We start from the raw sequence: 18,578 nt of genomic DNA, 5'->3' as shown, positions 1-18,578 counted from the left end.
AAAGAAAGGTCTCCAAGTTGTGGCCATTATTATTATGGTTTGGATATTAAATGTTCCCCCAAAGCTGGTATGCTAATGCTTGGTCACCAGCCTGTGGAAGAAAGTTAGGCCACAGGGACATGCCCTTGAAGGGGATATTGAGACCCTGAACTTTTCTTTTTTTGCTTTCTGGCCACCACAAGGTGATGGGCTTCCTCTGCCATACCCTCCTGCCATGATGTACCCCTCTCCACAGGCTCAAAGCAACAGAGCCAAGTGACTGTGGGCTGAACCTCTGAAACCGTGAGCCCAAAGGAACTTTTTGTAGATTGATTCTTTGGTATTGTTACAGTGCTAAGAAGGGTACCCCCAAAGGAATCCCTTTTTCACTTAGCATCTCTGAGGACAAGCAGTGTTCTAAGTACACTAGTCAAATATATGACAATGTCAGGAATCATTATTTTATGTTGAAGATAATTTTCAGAGATAACTGAGAAGGATCTTGGGTATATGAAATGGTCAGGCCTCTGAGTGTTCCAGTGGGAAATAACACAGGATCACAGTATCAAAGTTGGAAAGTCCTTATATTGTCCTCCTTGACAGACAAGGAAACCAGTGTCCCTGAGAGCTTGAGGGCTGGTCATGGGAACCACCAGTGGCTCTAGCACTCTTGTCTGTGGATGGCCTTGGGGAAAGCTGGTGCTGTATGAAATGTGGGGTTCTGAGTCTTGGAAACTGGTCTTAAATATCCCTCTACTTGACATTTTTCTGGTGAGTGACAGTGACTTTCTCCCTAAGCCTGGGAACCTCCTAGCCTGTCGGGTTGGGTTCTCTCCTGATATCAGACTAAGGTCAATCTTAGTGCCTCAAAGCTAGAGGTCTGGCCTGGCTGATCAGTTCACTGTAGGGTGACAGCAAAAGCCTAGGTTTTAGAACTGAGCTCAAATTCCTCTGTAAAATGTAGACTATACCACATAGAGTGATAGAGTTGGTTAAAAAAGAATGGATGGAGGGATGGGAATGTGGCTCAAGCGGTAACGCGCTCACCTGGCATGCGTGGGGCGGTGGGTTCGATCCTCAGCACCACATAAAAAAATATTGTGTCCACCAAAAACTGAAAAATAAATATTAAAAAATTCTCTCTCTCAAAAAAAAATGGATGGACAGAATTTAGCAACAGAATTTAGCATGGTGCCTATATAAGTTAGGTCTCATCAAATATTAGTTTCCACCCTTCCTCTTAAAACTAGGGGTATATAGTTAGACTCAGACTCTAGAATCTCTAGGAGAAGGAATTATTTCCTATATAACGCCCAGTGCAAACCAATTTTTAAAGGTCTCATTTCCCCAGTGAAAAAACAAAAAAAGCCCTCAGCTTAGAGTATTTTTACCTGCTAGAGTTTTTATTTTCTTTGATTCTCTTATGAGACTGGTTTCTTAGTCATTAGTTTCAATATGTCCTTCACAGATCAATGAGGTGAGAATAGGACCAGGAATCAAGACCAAGATGCTAGTTTTACTAGTTTGGAAGCAGTTTTAATGGAGATGAAAATGTTTATCAACTCAACACAGGTACCCCCCAAATACAAACCAAAATATCATCTTCAGCTGCATAGCAAATATGATTTAAGAATTTAACATTATTTGATCACAAGCGTAAATATAAGTCACCATAAATAAATGTAAATTCATTGTACAAAAATCCCCAACAACTCTTAATACAAATATGGTACATCTGACAGTTTCTGACAGAATTTCTTAAAACTTGTTAAAATCTAAGTTTTTTTATTCTTGGTTTTTAGACACATTTAAAAAAAATCAAAAGAGGGACAGTAACAATACTAGGGAGGAAAAAATATTGAACTTGTCCAGTGTTCATAAACAAGTACTGCTGGCGAGCTGAGGAAAGGGAATCTCTTCTGAAAGGGAAGACCTCAGTTTACTAGGATCAAATCTCTTGAGGATAAAGTGACTCTTCCCAGAGGGTGAACTTCAGTGTTATTAAAGTAGGGTGGGAGAGAAGAGTTGTTGAACTAGCAGTCTCATTAAATGGATGGGCCAGATCTCTGCAAGCAATGGCTAAGGACTTAGAATGAACGGCAGAACGTAAAAGCTAATCATCTATCTGAAAGAGAGCCAACTACTGTTCCCAAACAGGACAGATAATTTGAAAGGTTCTGGAGCCTAGAGATTCTAAGTGGGTTTTGAAGGTGTGTTCTATCACGAAGTCCTGCCATGTGGTATAACCTCTCTCTCCTGCCTCTGGGATTCATTCACGGTTGTCGAGAGAAAAGAAGAAATTGGAACAGGAAGCGGCAGTACCAGAGAGAAGGGTTTGCCAGCTTGTATTTTGAACCACCTTCCCAAACTATAAATGTGTTTTTTTTCATTGGCTCAGAGGTAGCTCAAAGACCAAGGCTGGCAGAATGATTTCTTTACTGCAGTGGTTCTCAAACTTCAACGTGCACCAGTATAACTCGGCTAGCTTGTGGAGAATGCCGAGGTCCTAAATCTGTACTCAAATGAGTACATCTTACAAACTCTGGTAATGGATATTTCCTTTGTTCTTCCTGAGTGGTTAAAAATGGACCATGTTAACCATGTCCATTCATCTTCTATAGGGCAGGAGGGTATCATTATTGTTCTTTGCATTTTCTCTGTCTTCCTCCTTGGGCTGAGGACATAAAATGTCCTACTTTATATGTTCTCAGAAGCTCAGGGCCACAGGTGCTCTTTAGAGATGATGTGCTCTGTATTGAGACCTGTGCATCCCCAAGGTTCTGCTCTTTGAAGGACTTGCCACACTTGATGAGAGAGACCGTAGAAAGTTTTAGTTCAGTCGGGAAAATGGAAATAAATATATCTCTGTGACAATCTGTACCTCAAAATCTAACTTGAGGAACATTAAGAGAACAGGAGACTGAATGCAAAAGATAAAATGTTCCAAGAATCTTTCAGCAGCTAGGACAAGTGGGCATTCTGACTCCCTAAAACAGGACTTCTCTTTGGGGTACATCTTGGAATTAAAGGCTTGTTATCAAGTAGGATTTTTACTCCTAACCTCTTCATTCTCAAGATGATTTTGGCTTCTGCTGAAATAACCCCCAAATTTGTTCTCTCTTGTGGGAGTTTTCCTTTGAGAGATTCTGTGGCAAGAAGTGGTCACTAATTTGGTCACTGGCTAATGCTGTGGGTGGTACCATGGCTGATTCTTTCAGTGTTGCATGCCCAATGTCCATCACCCTGTGTGGCCCAGTGCTGAGTAATTGCTTAAAGAAGAAAGGAGCCAAATCGCCCTTGAGTTGATGAGATGTCCTAAGAGCTTTCTGTCTGGGGCTTTGGAATTCCTGGCTGTGTTCAGAGATACTGCTTCCACATAGCAGCCCTGACTACCTTCCTAACCCAGTCTCCACCTCAGTAGGAGACAATTGTGGAAGTATGTCCTGGCTTTTCTCTGGGACTTCTCTGAGACGGGAGAGTTAGGAAGGGGTTTGGGGAAGCCTATGAAAGGCCAGAGCTAACACCATCTGTTGTCATGCCACACCAGGGCCCTTTCCTGGTTCTCTGTGGCTCTTGGCACCTGGTCCAAGCATACCCTAGGTGGAGGAATTCCTAACATGTGGAGTAGGAGGAGGTACCACCAGGAAACTGGAAGGAGGGGAGCCAGAGGAGCTAAAGAAACCAGGACCCTATTGCACCACCGTCAGACCAGGCCCACACACCTCTGATGCGGCCACATTCTTTTCTTGGTCTCTAAGACTTCAGTCCTGGGGGTGCTGAGAAGGAGGGCATGAGCTTGCCAGGGAGATCTTGGGAAGCAACCACAGATGGTGGGATGGAGAAAGGACAAAAGGAGTTCCGAAATACACTTGAGGGGAAAAACAAAAAGAAAGCACACACTGCCCTGTTTTGTTTGTTTGTTTTTCATTTACACAATGGAACCCACCATGGAGATGTCATGGGAGAGCATGCACGAGCCCAGTCCCTGGGAGTGGTGCAAACGTGCTTGGGGAGGTTCTTATTTGCTTTCAGGTCCACCCCACACACTTTCCAGTTGGACCCCATTGCAGGCTGACCATTGTCTCCTCTCCTGCTTCTCCTCCTCCTCCAGGTGGAGGTCTGCAGCACATCTGCCTAGCAGGTGGTGGCCAGGGATTGGTGGATGGGTGGCTGAAAGCAGCGCACATGCTCCACAGTAGAACTGTCTGTCTCCACGGATTTCATGTACTTGTTCAGGATGGCAAAAACCTCATTGTTCAAGATCTGGTACTTCCTGATCCGGTCAGCCATCTTCTTCAGGGGCTACAGACAAGGATGTTCAGGTTAGGATGGGAGAAAGGTTGAGAAGCAAAGGGAGAGTAACAAGGATTCAGTAGGTTTGGGGTCCAGGTTCCTGATACTTCAATGATCATGCCACTCTCTTGCTTGAAGGATTTTATAGGTTCCTAAATCAAATGCTAAAAGTCCTTAAAAGCCTTTGCAAGTTTCAAAACTTGCTACAAAGTTACCATAATCAAAACAGTGTGGTGCTGACAATAAAGACAGTCATACAGGGCTGAGGGGTCACGCAGTGGTACAGCACTTACCTAGCATGCATGAGGCCCTGGGTTCAATCCCAGCATTGGGGAAAAAACAAGGGTGTCGTAGGGAGGGGAGGAAAGCCACATAGATCAATAGAGGCCCCAGAAAGAAATCCTTGCACATATGATAAAATGATTTTTGACAAGGGTGCTAAGACTATTTGAAGGGGATAGGAAACTCTTTCTAACAAATGGTGTTAGAAAAACGGGTCATGTATATATGCAGGACAGAAATGTTGGAATCTTACCTTATACCTTACCAAAAATTAGCTCAAAATGGATAATCGTCTTAAAAAAATAAAAGCTAAAACTAAAGAATTCTTAGAAGAAAACATGAGGGTAAATCTTCCTGACATTGGAAATGGCAGTGTCTTGGATATGACATCAAATACACAGGCAGTGCAAGAGAAATTGGGCTACATCAAGTTGAAAACATCTATGAATCCAGGGACACAAGCAACACAGTGAAGAAGAGACATGCCTGAAGAAGAGGCGAAATCTTGACAAATTGTATAAAGGGGTTTATATTCATAATATTTAAAGAACTGCAACTCAAAAACCCCAAAGCCAACAAAAATAACCCCCTTAAAGAGATGAAGGAATTAAACAGACATTCTTCTAAAGAGACATAAACATCCATGAACACATGGAAAGATATTCAACATTACCAATCATTATGGAATTGCACATTAAAACTACAAGGAGCTACCACTTCATGCCCATGAGCAAATAATTAAAAACACAGAAAATAAGAACCTGCAACTCATGTGCATTGCTGGTAGGAATATAAAATGGTACAGCAATGATCAGATGATTTAATAATTCTTCTGGGTATATATTCAGAAGAACTAAAAGGAGAGACTCAAATATATTTAGACACCTGTGCTCACAGCAGCATTATGCATAATAACCAAAAGGCAGACACAACTTAAGTGTCTATCAATGGATTTTTGTTTTGTATCAACAAAATATGGTACGTAGATGCAATAAAATAATATTCATCCTTAAAAGAAGGAAATTTGACATGCTGTATCATGGATGAGCCCCAAGGACTTGATGCCAAGTAAAATCAACCAGTCACACAAGGACAAAGAGTGTCTTTGCAAATCTACTTGCATAAAGTACTTGGATTCATAGAAATAGGAGTGTGTTTGGCAGGGACGAGGGAATTATTTTTTTAATGGGCACGGTTTCAGTTGGGGAAAATGGACAAGTCCTGGGATGTGCTGTCAGATGCACAGCCTGAGTGTACTTAATCCCTTTGAACTGTACACTTAAAAATGGTTACAAATGTAAATTATAGACTTACTTTACCACATTTTTTTTATAACACCCTTCACAAGGAGGCTTCTGCCCATTTTCCTCATCAGGTCCCTAGTCCCCACCATTTGTTCCTGACATCCTTCTTCATACCTCTGTGCTGTAGCTGTTCCCTCTATCTAGAATGTTCTCCTGAGCCTTGCAATCCATTTGTTGTCCTCATTCTGGACTCGGGGTAAGCACTGCCTCTATGAAGCCTTCTGCAGCCATACCTTCTCTGCCCGCTCTGCCTAGTCTAGAGGGTTCTTTCTGCTAGCAGCCCTGCCTATCCCAGACCAGCACTGTCCCATCCCAGGGGCAACTTTAGTGTCCAGTGAATGGACACATGGTTTTTGTACACAGGAGCCATCACGAATGGAGACTGCTTAGGACAGGGAAGGAGCCCAGCTCTGCCCTTCGGGTGACCTGATATAAGTGGGTGACCCACGGCTTCCTGCAGGCAGGCCCCCAGCTGCTGAGTGTCTTTGTGTACCTGTGGTGTGGGGAGTGGGCCTCAGGCGCAGCCCCCCACCCCTCTTCTCTGATGCCAGCCTTCAGTCAGGCTGACCGCACCTCCCAGGCCCTGGCCACAGGCCTGCTCACCACATTCTTAATGATCTCATCCTTCCCGTCCTGCCTCTGTACTTTCAGCAGGTGGTAGCAGAAGTCGAACAGGTCAAAGCGACGCTGCTGGCCCAACAGGACGATGATGGAGCAGCCAGCCCAGTTCAAGCCATCTCCAAAACACTGCCTGGAGAGGGGAGAGGAAGCAGCTTCGGTGAGAGCAGGGAAGGAGGGCCCTCACCCTGAGCCAGCGGAATACCCGGTGAGCAGAACCATCTCTGGGCCAAGATGCTTAATCTGTAAAATGGGCTCAAGAAAAACTGTGAGGGTGGATTTATTTGTTCCAGGGACTTGGATTATATAATAGGTCCTTCTAATCACAAGAGGATCTTGTTACTGAAGTAACAAGAATCAGCTTTGAAGAAGAGATGGATTTTCAAGGAAAATCCAAAACAGCCCTTGAGACTCGAGTGGTTGGTGGTGATTTCAGGCAAGTGAAAGGAGAATCCGTCTTGATTCTTTGAGGTGAAAGCCAATTTCAAATGAAGAGACCAACTGGCCACACTGGGCTAAAGGGGAGGCAGGGTGTGGTGGTGGTGGAGGCTTTGACACAGCTCCGACTGACTGCAAGGCTCAACTCGTAAGAGACACGGGCCATGTGGACAGTGGTGGGGACCTACCCTCTCTGCTCTTGACCTGGAGCCGCAGCCCAGTCTGCTAGGGCAGCTTTCTCAGGCCCTCACATACTTTTTCTTGGCTCCAATGGGACGGGCCTTGTCACCCTCTCCATCACTGGCCTCAATATGGAGCTGGGTGAGTGCAGGAGAAATGAGGCACCGCTTCCATCTTCTCCAGACAAGACTGGGCTTCTATGATAGGGTCCCGGTTTTCCACAAGTAGAGTTTTGTGGGGGTGAGGTGGTCAGTGAGGTTTTTATTTTCCTTTGTACGGGTGTGGTCTGGAGATTGAAGCCATAGCTTCGCACATGCTAGGTAAACCTGCAGCACTGAGCCATTCCCAGCCCGACAGCCAGGTTCTTAATGCTGGGCTTCTGCCTGCACAATCACACTCTCACATTTTGGTTCTGCTCCCAGCCATCTGTTGCCTCTCCCGGAATGTCCCTTTCTTCCCCCATCAATCCAAGTCCCAGTCACTGTTGGAGGGAATTCTGTTCTAACCTGTGAATGAAAGTCTAATGTCCCACTCCTTCTACTGACATTTGTCACCCTTGCTGCAAAACAACCTCATCCAATGGACTTTACCTTTGCATTTTTTGTCCCCTCTTTGGTCACCTAAACTCCATGAGGCCAGAGCTGTCCACTTTTGCTAAGCACCCCCGTGAGCCCAGCACCTGGCATGGTGACCAACATACTGGGTGTGACAATTATTGGCCCCTTCAGCCCCTGCCCACCTTCTCAATGGGTTGTGGCAGCTGGTGGTTCACAGGGAGAGGGGCAGGTTGGTGGTGGCCCTGCCTCCTTGCAGTACTCACTCGGCTGTGAACTCGTTGGTCCCCACGGGGATGCAGTAGACGAACTGCATGGCACTCCACAGCCGGTGGAACTCCACACACTCGTCCACATGCATGACGCCGTTGGTGGGTGGCGGGCCCCGCCAGATGGGGTCCTGCAAGTAGCTTCTAATGCGGGTCAGGATGACCTCGAACATGGACAGGCCACAGCACAGCCGCTCCTTGGTCAACAGGTCACCTTCCCGAGCAATGGCAATTTGCTGGAAACAGAGGTTTATGTAAAGATCCAAGATCCCATTTGTCACGTCCCAAACACTAGAGCTGGCAGCACCTGAAATTCATTCACCAGGACTGATGTCCTGCCCAGCGCTGAGTGCCAACTGTATAAACCCAAGTGCAACAACAGGCAAGCTTGCGGTGAGTTGTACTTGTGGTAAGTAAAATCCAGAATCATCTCGAGAGGAATGATTTGTAGAAACTATGACTTACCCACATAATAAAAAGCTAGGGGGTAGGTGTTGAAGAGTATGACTTTACTGTTACTACAGCTAGTTCATTACTTAGTGGGTAACACACCAGGTCCTATTTTAAGCACCTGGTAGGTACTGACTATCCAATCCCATGAGGTAGACCTGATTATCCCATTTCACAGAGGAAGAAACTGAGGCTCAGGCAGCTCATGTTGGGTAAAGCTGGGATTCCATTTCTGATTGTCTGGATCTAAAGGACAAGTGAAGTGTCTAGAGTGAGGTGTATAAATGAGGTCTATTACAGTCCTACTAAAAGCACCAGCCCGCAATCCCACAGGCAGACATCAGTATATGCGTGGTGTGTGTTTGTATGCAGAAAACATTTTAGAAAGATTAAAATCGGTTGTGGGGGCAGTTTTTACTTTAAATACTTATGTGCAGATGAATGTGCTAGAAGGAACATATGTTAATCTTTTAAAATTTGCTACTGACTTCACAGAGTTATTTCCTCTAGTTAGAAGTTCTTCCTTGGCAATTGCAAATGATCTCTATTAATAATGTACACTGACTTCTCATGTGAGTCCTGGATCCTGTGCATCTAAAAGTCAGATGTCTAGACAAGCACATCAAAACACGCTGCAATAGGTGTTTTGTGCAATATGAGGAAAAATATCTGGGGTAAAGATGCTGAAAGCCTTCTGCAAAGCAAGATAAACATTAAAACCTAAGGCTAAAATAAGATACCCTAGTCTGGGGAACAGAGCTAAAGAGAAGTGGCTTCTGAGATGGGGAAGTCCATAGGGACTCGGGATCAGTTCCCTCCAGGGACATTTCCTGGACAGCCCATTGTACAGGTGGCTGGGAAGCACCTGCCTGTCCTCAGTCTGAGCTCTCTCCCTGGAAGCCCCTAAAGAGGGTAGCTGCTAAGTGAATCTATGGAAGGGAATAAATCGGGAAACACCAATGCTGGAGCCCGATATGAATGTGGGCCACAAGTATGGTTGTCATGACAACTGCAGGCAGGGTTTTTTTTTTTTTTCTTCTTTTTTTTTTTTCTTTGCAGTAATGGGGATTGAACCCAGGGATACTCTGCTACTGGGTTGCATCCCCAGCCCCTCTTATTTTTTAAAATTTTGTGATAGGGTCTCGCTGAGTTGCTCAGGCTGGTCTCCAACTTGAAATCCTTCTGCCTTAGCCTCTGAAGGCACTGATCTGTGACAACCATAACGTGAAAGACGGCTAGGAAAAAGATGAATTGGAGAAAAGTTTGCCGACCTGTGTTTTAAACACAAAGGTGAGGGAGCTTTAATTCATGGGGTTCAACTTGACACTGTAAGCAGATACAGCCAACTCTTGAGCAGAGGGGAGACCCCTCAAGTTGCTGCAGTTAGCTAGAAGGATCACTTTAAAAAAAAAAATCCTGAAACCTATGCTTGATTCTGTTCTTATTCTGTTCTCTTTGGCTCCTGAAAGAGCTTTTACATCAGAGAGCCTGCCTGGTACAGGGGAGGTGCTCAGCAAATAAAGGACCTACACTTGTAATTCAAGTCATTAATATTCTCTCGGGTAAATTAACGCAGAGCTCTGGTTTTCTAACTAATGTACTATGCATTTGGTTAGCCTGACTCAGTCCTCAGGGCCTGAAAATCCTGGTAAGGGAACTATAAAAAGTGGCAACTGAATTTATAAATCTACAGGCAACGTTTCAATTCAGGTGATTTCACCCATTACAGTCAGTGAAAGATGCCTCATCTCTTTCCTTTGGAAGAATGAAAATCCTTCCAGTTCTTTCTGTGAACTATAAAAGTAATACATAGTCACTGGGTTAAATTTGGAGAAAAAATTTTTTTAAAGGTATAAGAAAGAAAATTAAAAATCCCTCTAAACCCCGTTGCCTAAAAATGAACTTTAAAAAAATATTGCTGCATTGCATATTTGCATACATAATTAACAAAATTTGGATTACATCATTGATTGCTTTTTTTAATCACAATATAGAAGTAATTTAAAAACTCATTTCCTTCAGTATTTTCAGTAGCATGATTTTTTTTTTTTTTATGGCTGCACAAAATAGCCTTTGATATACCTGCTCTATTTAGTTCTCTATTCTTGGTAATTTTAGATTGTCTACAGATTTTCATTGTTGCAGACAATGCTAAAGCAATCACCCTTATGTATAAAAATTTATGGCCCTATCTCTGCTCATTTGTTGGGTGAATTCTGGAGATAGAAGGTCTAATAATTTAAAAGGCTCTTGCTCCATAGTGGCAAACTAGTCTCAAGAAAAGCTAAACCATGGTACATCTACCTTGGTCAAGCCAATTTCTGGTCCCCTCATCAGAGCTATCATAAAGAAATGTTCTTCACAGACTTGGGGAATAAAAAAGAGTATTTCATTTTTTTGAATTTGCATTCTGCTGATTATTGTTAATACAGAAACTTTTTACTGTGTTGGCATTGTATTTTTTACAGTATTAGGGATTGAACGGAGGGCCTCATGCATGCTAGGCAAGTGATCTACCACTGAACTACATTCCTGACCTTTTGAAAAATTGTATTTTGAGACAGGGTCTTGCTAAGTTGCTGAGGCTGACCTTGAACTTGTGATCCTCCTGGCTCAGCCTCCTGAGTAGCAGGAATTAAAGGTGAATGCCACCACGCCTAGTGGCATTATGTTTTTATATTTTAAGTTTTCTTTCATGCAACTTTTTCTTTTGACTTATCTCATTTTTTCTTTTTGCATTAAAAAAATAGCTTTATAGATTCTGATGCAAATAGCCCAATTTGTGGCTGGGTGCTATGTACATGGGAAGGTGTTTGCCAGCGCTCTGATCCATTTCTTTTCTACAGTGAGGTTCCCCCCACCCTCCAATATGATTTCTGCATTTAGGGTCCTTTGGAAGAGCGTGAGATCTTAATATTTTTCTTTATGGGATCCTTTATGTTTATTATTCATATATTATCTGCTTATTATAATAGTCAAAAAAGGCAACTCAACATAATGGTGCTGGGCAATAAATCAGGTCCTCTAAATTTGTCCCAGAAATGAATGCAAATGATGCAATGCTGTTCAACATTCCTTGCTTTAAATTTGCCACACATTTCCTCTGTTACTGACTAAATATGTGAGTTTGAGCAAAGGAGAGACCCTAGCTAGCTTGGAAGTTAATATTTTATTAACTCTGGATTCTATGGGATCATTTTTTTAAATTTAACACATTAATTACACACATGAAAGGGATTCAGTGAGGCATTTCCACACATGCCCTCTGCATGAACTGATGTATCCATCCACCCTTCTCCCACCCTCAATCTTCACCACCCCCAGACCCTCATAATCCTAACCCTCAACCGGAATGTAGAATAGTGTTTTTTTTTCTTTTTTTTTTTTTTTAAGTTGAAGAAAGGAGACTTATAAAACTGGCATTTCCTCTCTCGCAGAAGTCTAGGCTTTTGTTTGTTGAATATTCATTTGACAAATTGAGATTTCTATCGGTCCCAAGGAAATGGCATTCACCAGAACAGGGAAAGAATTCTCAGTCCCCCGAGTGAAAACACATGCCAAGCCTGGGGTGGAGGGGCTGGATTCTTGGAGGATGACACCAGCAGAGCAGACACCCGGCCACATTGCTGGCTTGGGGGATTTCTCCCTAAAAGGAAATCCTTTTGGAGGATCTCCTCTGCTCAACTTCTGAGGGCCAGAAAGGAAAATGCAGTGTCTGAGTTCTCGGATGATTTAAAGAACCTGAGTGCCACCGAGTTCTGAGTCCTGTTTTCAGCAGGAGCTTGTGGCGTGCAGGGGGACCTGCGAAGGTGGCTCCATCAGTGTGACACCTGGACAGATGGGGCTCTGCAGTGTGCTCCAAACACCTGCCAGGTTTTGCCAGAAGAGAGACCACCTTCTGCTCTCTGCTGAGGATGTGGCTCCTTCTGACCTTGTTGCTAACCTCAGATAGGAATGCGAGTCCAAGAGTGGACTTCAGTCCTAAATCTTCTCAACAGTGGTATCAGCAAGCAAAACAAACCACCCTGGCTTTGTCCTGCTGTGGTGTCCTGTTACTCCTCTTTTTGAATCCTTCCCCGGATTGCCCCCCAAATGTCAAGCTTGTTTAAATCAACTTGAAGGAAAACAGAGCATGCTTCTTGTGGCCCATCTCCCCCATGCACTTCCTGCCTCCCCATAGAGTGTGTGAATTCTCTGAAGGAAGGGGGCCTGTCCTGCTCGGCTCCATGTTCACAGCAAATGGTCTGGGGTTTAACGTAAAATTAATGACAGGGCTGACATAAGTCCATTCACTTTGAAAATACTAGAACATTATGGCTAAAGGTGAAGGGTCCACCCCACTCAATTCCATCTCTCTTCAGAGGCTGTCCATGATAAACTAGGAATATCATTCCAGATATCTTCGGGAAAAGTGTGATTCATATGGTTTGGGTATGTGCATTGTTTAAAAGAAAAAATAGCACCGTCCAGTGTGAACTGTAGCACATCTTGTTTTATATACCCAACTGTGTGTTTAAGGTCTATCCACACTGATTGATATGGCTAAATCTAATCTTTCCCTTTTTATTATTACATATTAAGCAAATGCTGAATATACTACTCTGCAGCATTTTAGGTGTTGAGTATTCCTCGCTTTACTGGTAGACATGTAAGGCTTTAGCAAACAATGTTACCATAAGCATCTCTTGTTTCTGGGAGTGTTTCTCTAGCAGAAATATCCAGAAATGAACTGAGGACTCAGAGTGTGCCGTCTTAATTTTGCGTGTAGAGGACTTCTTGATGCCTTACAGGGGTGTGATGGGTCCTTGTCTAAATGACCTAGCTTCTTCCTCCCTTGGCAGGGCACATAATACAGGATGAAGAAGAAAGAACTCAGTCTGCAAACTTCATTCCAGTCCCGTTCCTGCCACTAATTGGCTTTGTGGTAATGGACACTTTCCTTCTCTGAGCCTCAGTTTCCCTGTCTGTAAAATGAGGAGGTTGGGTCCAGTGCTCTCCCTCTAACGTTCCTGTTGGTCCTCAGAGGTTTGGTGATAGGTTCTTACCTGGGGCGTCCCCAGGCGCTCAATCAGGGGCACCAGGTGAAGCGGGGCATACTTGGCTTCCAGGCGTTTCATCCGGACTTCTAGGCGTTCTCCCTCTGCAAAAGGAGCAACCGAGCAGACTTGAGATTGGGCCACACTGGGTGACGGGGAAGGAGAAGCTCAGGGGACTGGATGATGTGTCTGGATTCCAAACTTTGAATGAGGCAGGTAGAACTTTCTCCTTGGTTCTGGAAACCGATTAGGAATCACTACAAAGAAACGATTTTTGTAAGCTGTGTCCAATAATGGAATCCTGCTCCCCATGAAGAGGTGAGATCCTCAACACTTGAGGAATTTAAACCAAGGATAGGTAGCAACATATTTAAGGTAGTCTAGAAGGCAGAAGGCCTAGAGTGTCACTCCTAATCCTGTGATTGTTTGACAGGTGCCCAATGTGACCTTCTCTTTCTGACTGCAGATCTGAGATCATTGGGATTAAGTGATCAGTTTCTGCCAGGCTTGGTGGCTCATGCCTGTAATCCCAGAAACTCAGGAGGCTGAGGCAGGAGGATTGTGAGTTCAAGCCAGCCTCTGCAACGTAGCAAGGTACTTGGCAACTAAGCAAGATCCCATCTCTAAATAAAATTCAAGAAAGGGCTGGAGATGTGGCTCAGTGGTTAAGCACCTTTGAGTTTAATCCCAGTTTAAAAAAAGAATGATCAAGTTCAAAGGCAAGCTTGGTCTTACCCTTGATGTAGACTCTGGGCAAGATGTTTTGGAAAGGTGCAGCATGGAGCAGATCACAGACTTCTTCCTGAGACTGCAGGGATGGAAGGAAAGAAAGAGAAAACAATTTTAAACTAGAAAGAATTTTCATTCCTAAAACCCTGAGCATTAGAGTCAGCCAGACAGGGATTCAAATCCTGGCTCTTGTACTTATTAACTGTGTAACCTTGGCAAATTACTTAGCCTCTCTGAGTCTATGTATTTATCTATAAAATGAGGATGAGAACAATACTTTAATGGGTTGCTGTGAGAATTGAGAGAACGCATAAACTGGTAGCAAAGTCCCAGGCACATACTGAAAGCTGAATACATTTTTACTATAATCTTTTTTTCTTTTAGTTTTTTTATTGATTCATTATAATTATACACAATAGTAGGATGTGTTATTCCATTCTCATACATGCACATAACATTATAAATAGGATGAATGACAGGGGGATCAGTGATGATGGATCCCAGACGTCCTCTGTCTGGTTGTTTGGGAAGTCTGCAGGATTAAAGAAGGTGGCTGGGCCAATCTGTCCACCTATAAATCCAGAAAGGCTTGTAAATCCCCCTATCAGATTGGTTTGGTTTTCTCCACACCAGACACCAACTATTGAGAGAAGGGAAACTAACACCCAGGTCGGGCAAGGTTTGATGGGGACTAGTAATGCATAAGAGTCAGCTTAGAAGCAAAAAAGTATGATTCGGGCAAAACAGAAGACAGGCTAGTGGGCTTATTGCTCTGGGGCTGGCTCCTGGGCTCATGATCACAGGATTTCAGAGCACAAGGCAGGGTGGGAGCCACTGGGGCTTGCGTTCCATCTTTAACTCGTGGGCACTGGGGTGAGGCAAGATCCAGGCTCCATCCAATTCTGATACCAATCCTTCCTTCTGCTTGATTTGGGGTTTAATTTGCTCTTTCTCCGGTTTGTGAAGGTGGAAGCCTAGATTCTCAATGTGTTACCTTTACTCCTTTCCAAATATAAAATCTAGGTTATTTTCCCCACCGCCTCCAGCAATGAAGAACCCATTCTTCTGGGTGCAGTCAGCCCATTTCTGGACAACGCTAATGGCTGGAGACTTTGGTTTGGTGTAAGCAAGGCTGCCTCCGGACTACATCATCTTTCTCTCCCTCCCTCAAAGCTGAGCCCCTTGTTAGAGAGATGGAGACATCCCTCTCCATTCCCTAGCCTTCCCCTTCCTCCTCAGCAAACAGAAGTATTGTGTGCAGGCACACCACGGTGGCACAAGGGCTCTGGATACCTTCCCCTCATGTTGCATGGTGACTCTGGACTGTCAGGTGCTGTCCTCTTAAGCCCACAGAATGGCACATTCCTCAATTCATCTGCCCATGCGTGAGCCTGGGCCTCGTCGTCTTCACCTTTTCAGACCAGCTAGTCTGTGTCCCGGTGTTTCTCGTATCTCTTAATTCTTTCCATGTTGACCATCGCAACACCATGAGCTCCTTAAGGGGACGGATGGTGTCTTTCTGCCTCTTATTCCCAGAAATAACATTATGATGTGCCTAGCATACAGTCATTAACTGAGTATTCTTACCCCATAAATGTTTCTTGGATGAATGAGAGAATTTGTCTCTGAGTTTGAGCTTGCAGCTCTCATATCTGCCTGCTTGTTCACCCAACAAGTATCCACTGAGCACCAGGCACTATTCTAGGCTTTGCCAATATGCTGTCAAACAAGTTAGACTAGACCTTTGCTCTAAGGGAATTTAAATCAATAGACATATATAAATAAGTAAACAAATGATAAGATTTCATATAGTGGTACAATAGGGTAGAGAGTGGGCTGGGAGTGAGGAAGGGCGGTTGGGAAAAATCTTTAGGGGGCAGTAGTATCTGGATAGAGAATGGAATGAAGTGAGGAAGCTCCGTGTATGGAAAGGGCATTTCAGTTCAAAGGCCCTGTGGTAGGAAATAAGCTTGGACGATAGTGATGAAAGCAATTATAGTTCACACAGAGCAGGAGGCCCTAGGGTAGGGAGCAAACAAACCATGTGGGGCCTGCTAAGCAGGGTACGGAGGAGTTTGGGTCTTATTTTAAACATAAGGAGGTGCCTCCTGGAGTTTAAGTTGTTCCAAGCAGAGTTCTGCCTCACACAGCCACACTGCCAAGTTTTCAGTTGCTCCTAGAAGGTTGGCCGTTGTGGGAAGGATCAGCTTTGGATTCTGTGAATATCGGTTGATCTGGGGACAGGAAAGAGAAAGCTCCGGGTCTTCTGCAACAAAAAGCAAAGTGGCTGCTGTCTTCATTTTTCACGATGAGCTTCTACTTCAGATTTCTTTTGGGGAGACAAATGCTGTTTTTACCAGCTCTGAGCCCATCCCCCACATTCGCAAACCGCAGACCCAGGGTTTTCTGGTGCTCTGAGCTGGTGTGCTTCCTGCGCGTTTTCTAGGTTGCCATTTGTCTCAAAGAGAAGGATGTGGCCTCCTGAGAGGTGGGGGCGCATTTGCCTGGAAGGTCATTTGTGTCCTGAGGCGGCTAGCTGCACACACTGCAGCACCTTCCCTGGAGGGTGCCTGTCTGGCATTCATTAGCTGAGATCACTGCCACCAATAAAAACAGCCAGTAGGGACACACAAAGGCCTGTGTGAGCAACAGGAACAAGCTGCCATTGTGGGAGCCGGTGCTAATGGCTGACCTTCTCTGTCTCCTCATTATCTTAGAGAGTCCCCACCCAGGGGAGGGTCCACTCTGCCCAGGAACCTGCAGGCCATGCTCTGCTGGAAGGGGCCTTACTTGGGCTCTGAAGCCCACTTAGCACTAGTTCCCTTCCCTCTCCTTGTCCCCGTGCCCCCAACTTGGCTCTGTTGATAGCTTTTTGTCATTCAAACTGGCTGTCCTTATGTCCATGAGGGAATCCTTGCCCATGCTGTCTGTGTCTGGAATACTCCTTATCCATCTCCTCATCCCTACGTTTTGCTTAGCAATTCCCTTCTTTCAGATCTCAATTCAAACATTTTTCCAGAACACTTTCTGGACGCCCCCCGCTCCCCAATACCTCCCCGTCCATGTAGGTTTCTCTGTTAAATGTCCTCCAAGGAGCAATACTTTTCCTTGTCAGCATTTGAGATCAATCTGTATCATATATTCCTCTATGGAACTGTCTAATATCTATCTTCTCTCATTGGAATTTAACCTCCATAAAGGAAGAAATGAGGTTCATGTTTTTATTTTATTCCCAAAGGTGAATACTATACCTGATATATAGTGAATATTCAAATATCGTCTGGAATGAAACTTGGGCATCTGGCATGTAAGAAGAGATTCTGTTCTCTCAATTCTCTATCTTGTATCTTCCTACATCTCCTTATTAATGAGACGAGTATTTTCTCGTCAACTTTATTGATTACTTGGTATGAAGTATATGAAATATTTTTAAACAAATGCTCCATGTCGTGGGATTTTTAGCTGTTTTTAATTTTCTATCCCTCTGTCCTTTTTCTTCCTACTTGTAAGCATTCACTGTTTTCTACAGTGAATGTTACTTCAAAAATGTAGTCAAAAACAAAAAACAACACCAACACAAAAACACACACCCTCAAAGCAACTAATTCTTAATTTTAAAATTAAAAGCTTTTCTTTTGGAGTCCTGCGTCTGAAATCAAACAGAAGGAAATTAAATCCTAGCTGGCCACCTTGTCTACAAACAACTATATTTGCACAGGTTAATGCAAATATTGTTTTTTTGTTTTAGGCTACATTTAAGGATAACTCACAGATGTAGAACAGAATATGAATATTATTTAAAAATACAGCTTAATGATATAAACGTGTTAGCTGACAGGGTGTCGGAGGTGGAAGAGCCAGGAGTGTTAGTTTTTTCAGTGTTTCAGTCTATCCTGGAAAGGAGTCAAGACCCTAAATCTAATTACCAAAAGAAAGAGTGGAGGTGTAAGTACATTATCTATGATTCCAGGAGGAAACAAAAGAGGTGAGGAGTATTATAATCAAATGCTGAGAGGAAGAGGGGAGAGAGAGAAATGAGCTGAAATCCCATCATTCCCACCAGGGAGTCAATAAATACCATCTAAAGTTGCTAATTATGAAATAGAAGTCATCTCTGTCAAGTGCTATGGAAATAACCAGAACAACTGGAAAGAAGTGATAAAGTCAGGCTGTTTCGGGGCTTGGGGTGTGAGTGGGGAGAGATGCGTTGGAGCCCAGAATGATGTTTTTCATCATAAGCTCATTTGTATGAGTTGATCTGTGATCGTGTGTGATTAAGAGCAATTTCAATGCAACAGAATGAAGAGGCTGTATTAAATGGTCTCCAAGGGTTCCTCCCTACAAGAGTCGGTAACAGCATAATTGCTCTGCTCTTTGGGGAAGTGGAGGCAGTGAGCTCTCTGAGCATCATCTACATGACAGGTGCTCGTCTGCTTTACACTCTAG

At 43.9% G+C, this 18,578-nt stretch overlaps 1 protein-coding gene across 1 annotated transcript in view; it reads right to left on the bottom strand.

Moving 5' to 3' along the window:
- Positions 1-1,563: 1,563 nt before the first annotated feature.
- Cyfip2 (cytoplasmic FMR1 interacting protein 2) overlaps positions 1,564-18,578 on the bottom strand; it is a 122,205-nt gene continuing 105,190 nt past the window's right edge. Inside the window, exons 27-31 of the mRNA XM_026388321.2 lie at positions 14,139-14,211; positions 13,413-13,507; positions 7,915-8,153; positions 6,462-6,609; positions 1,564-4,281 (exon numbers count right to left, since the gene is read on the bottom strand). Coding sequence (XP_026244106.1) covers positions 4,114-4,281; positions 6,462-6,609; positions 7,915-8,153; positions 13,413-13,507; positions 14,139-14,211 — 723 coding nt within the window. The 3' untranslated portion in view covers positions 1,564-4,113. The remainder of the gene's footprint in view (positions 4,282-6,461; positions 6,610-7,914; positions 8,154-13,412; positions 13,508-14,138; positions 14,212-18,578) is intronic.

Source organism: Urocitellus parryii, chromosome 1 (assembly GCF_045843805.1).
Source record: "Urocitellus parryii isolate mUroPar1 chromosome 1, mUroPar1.hap1, whole genome shotgun sequence".
NCBI lineage: Eukaryota > Metazoa > Chordata > Mammalia > Rodentia > Sciuridae > Urocitellus > Urocitellus parryii.
The sequence above is the reverse complement of the archived record's forward strand: the minus strand, read 5'-3'. Positions and strand labels throughout refer to the sequence as shown.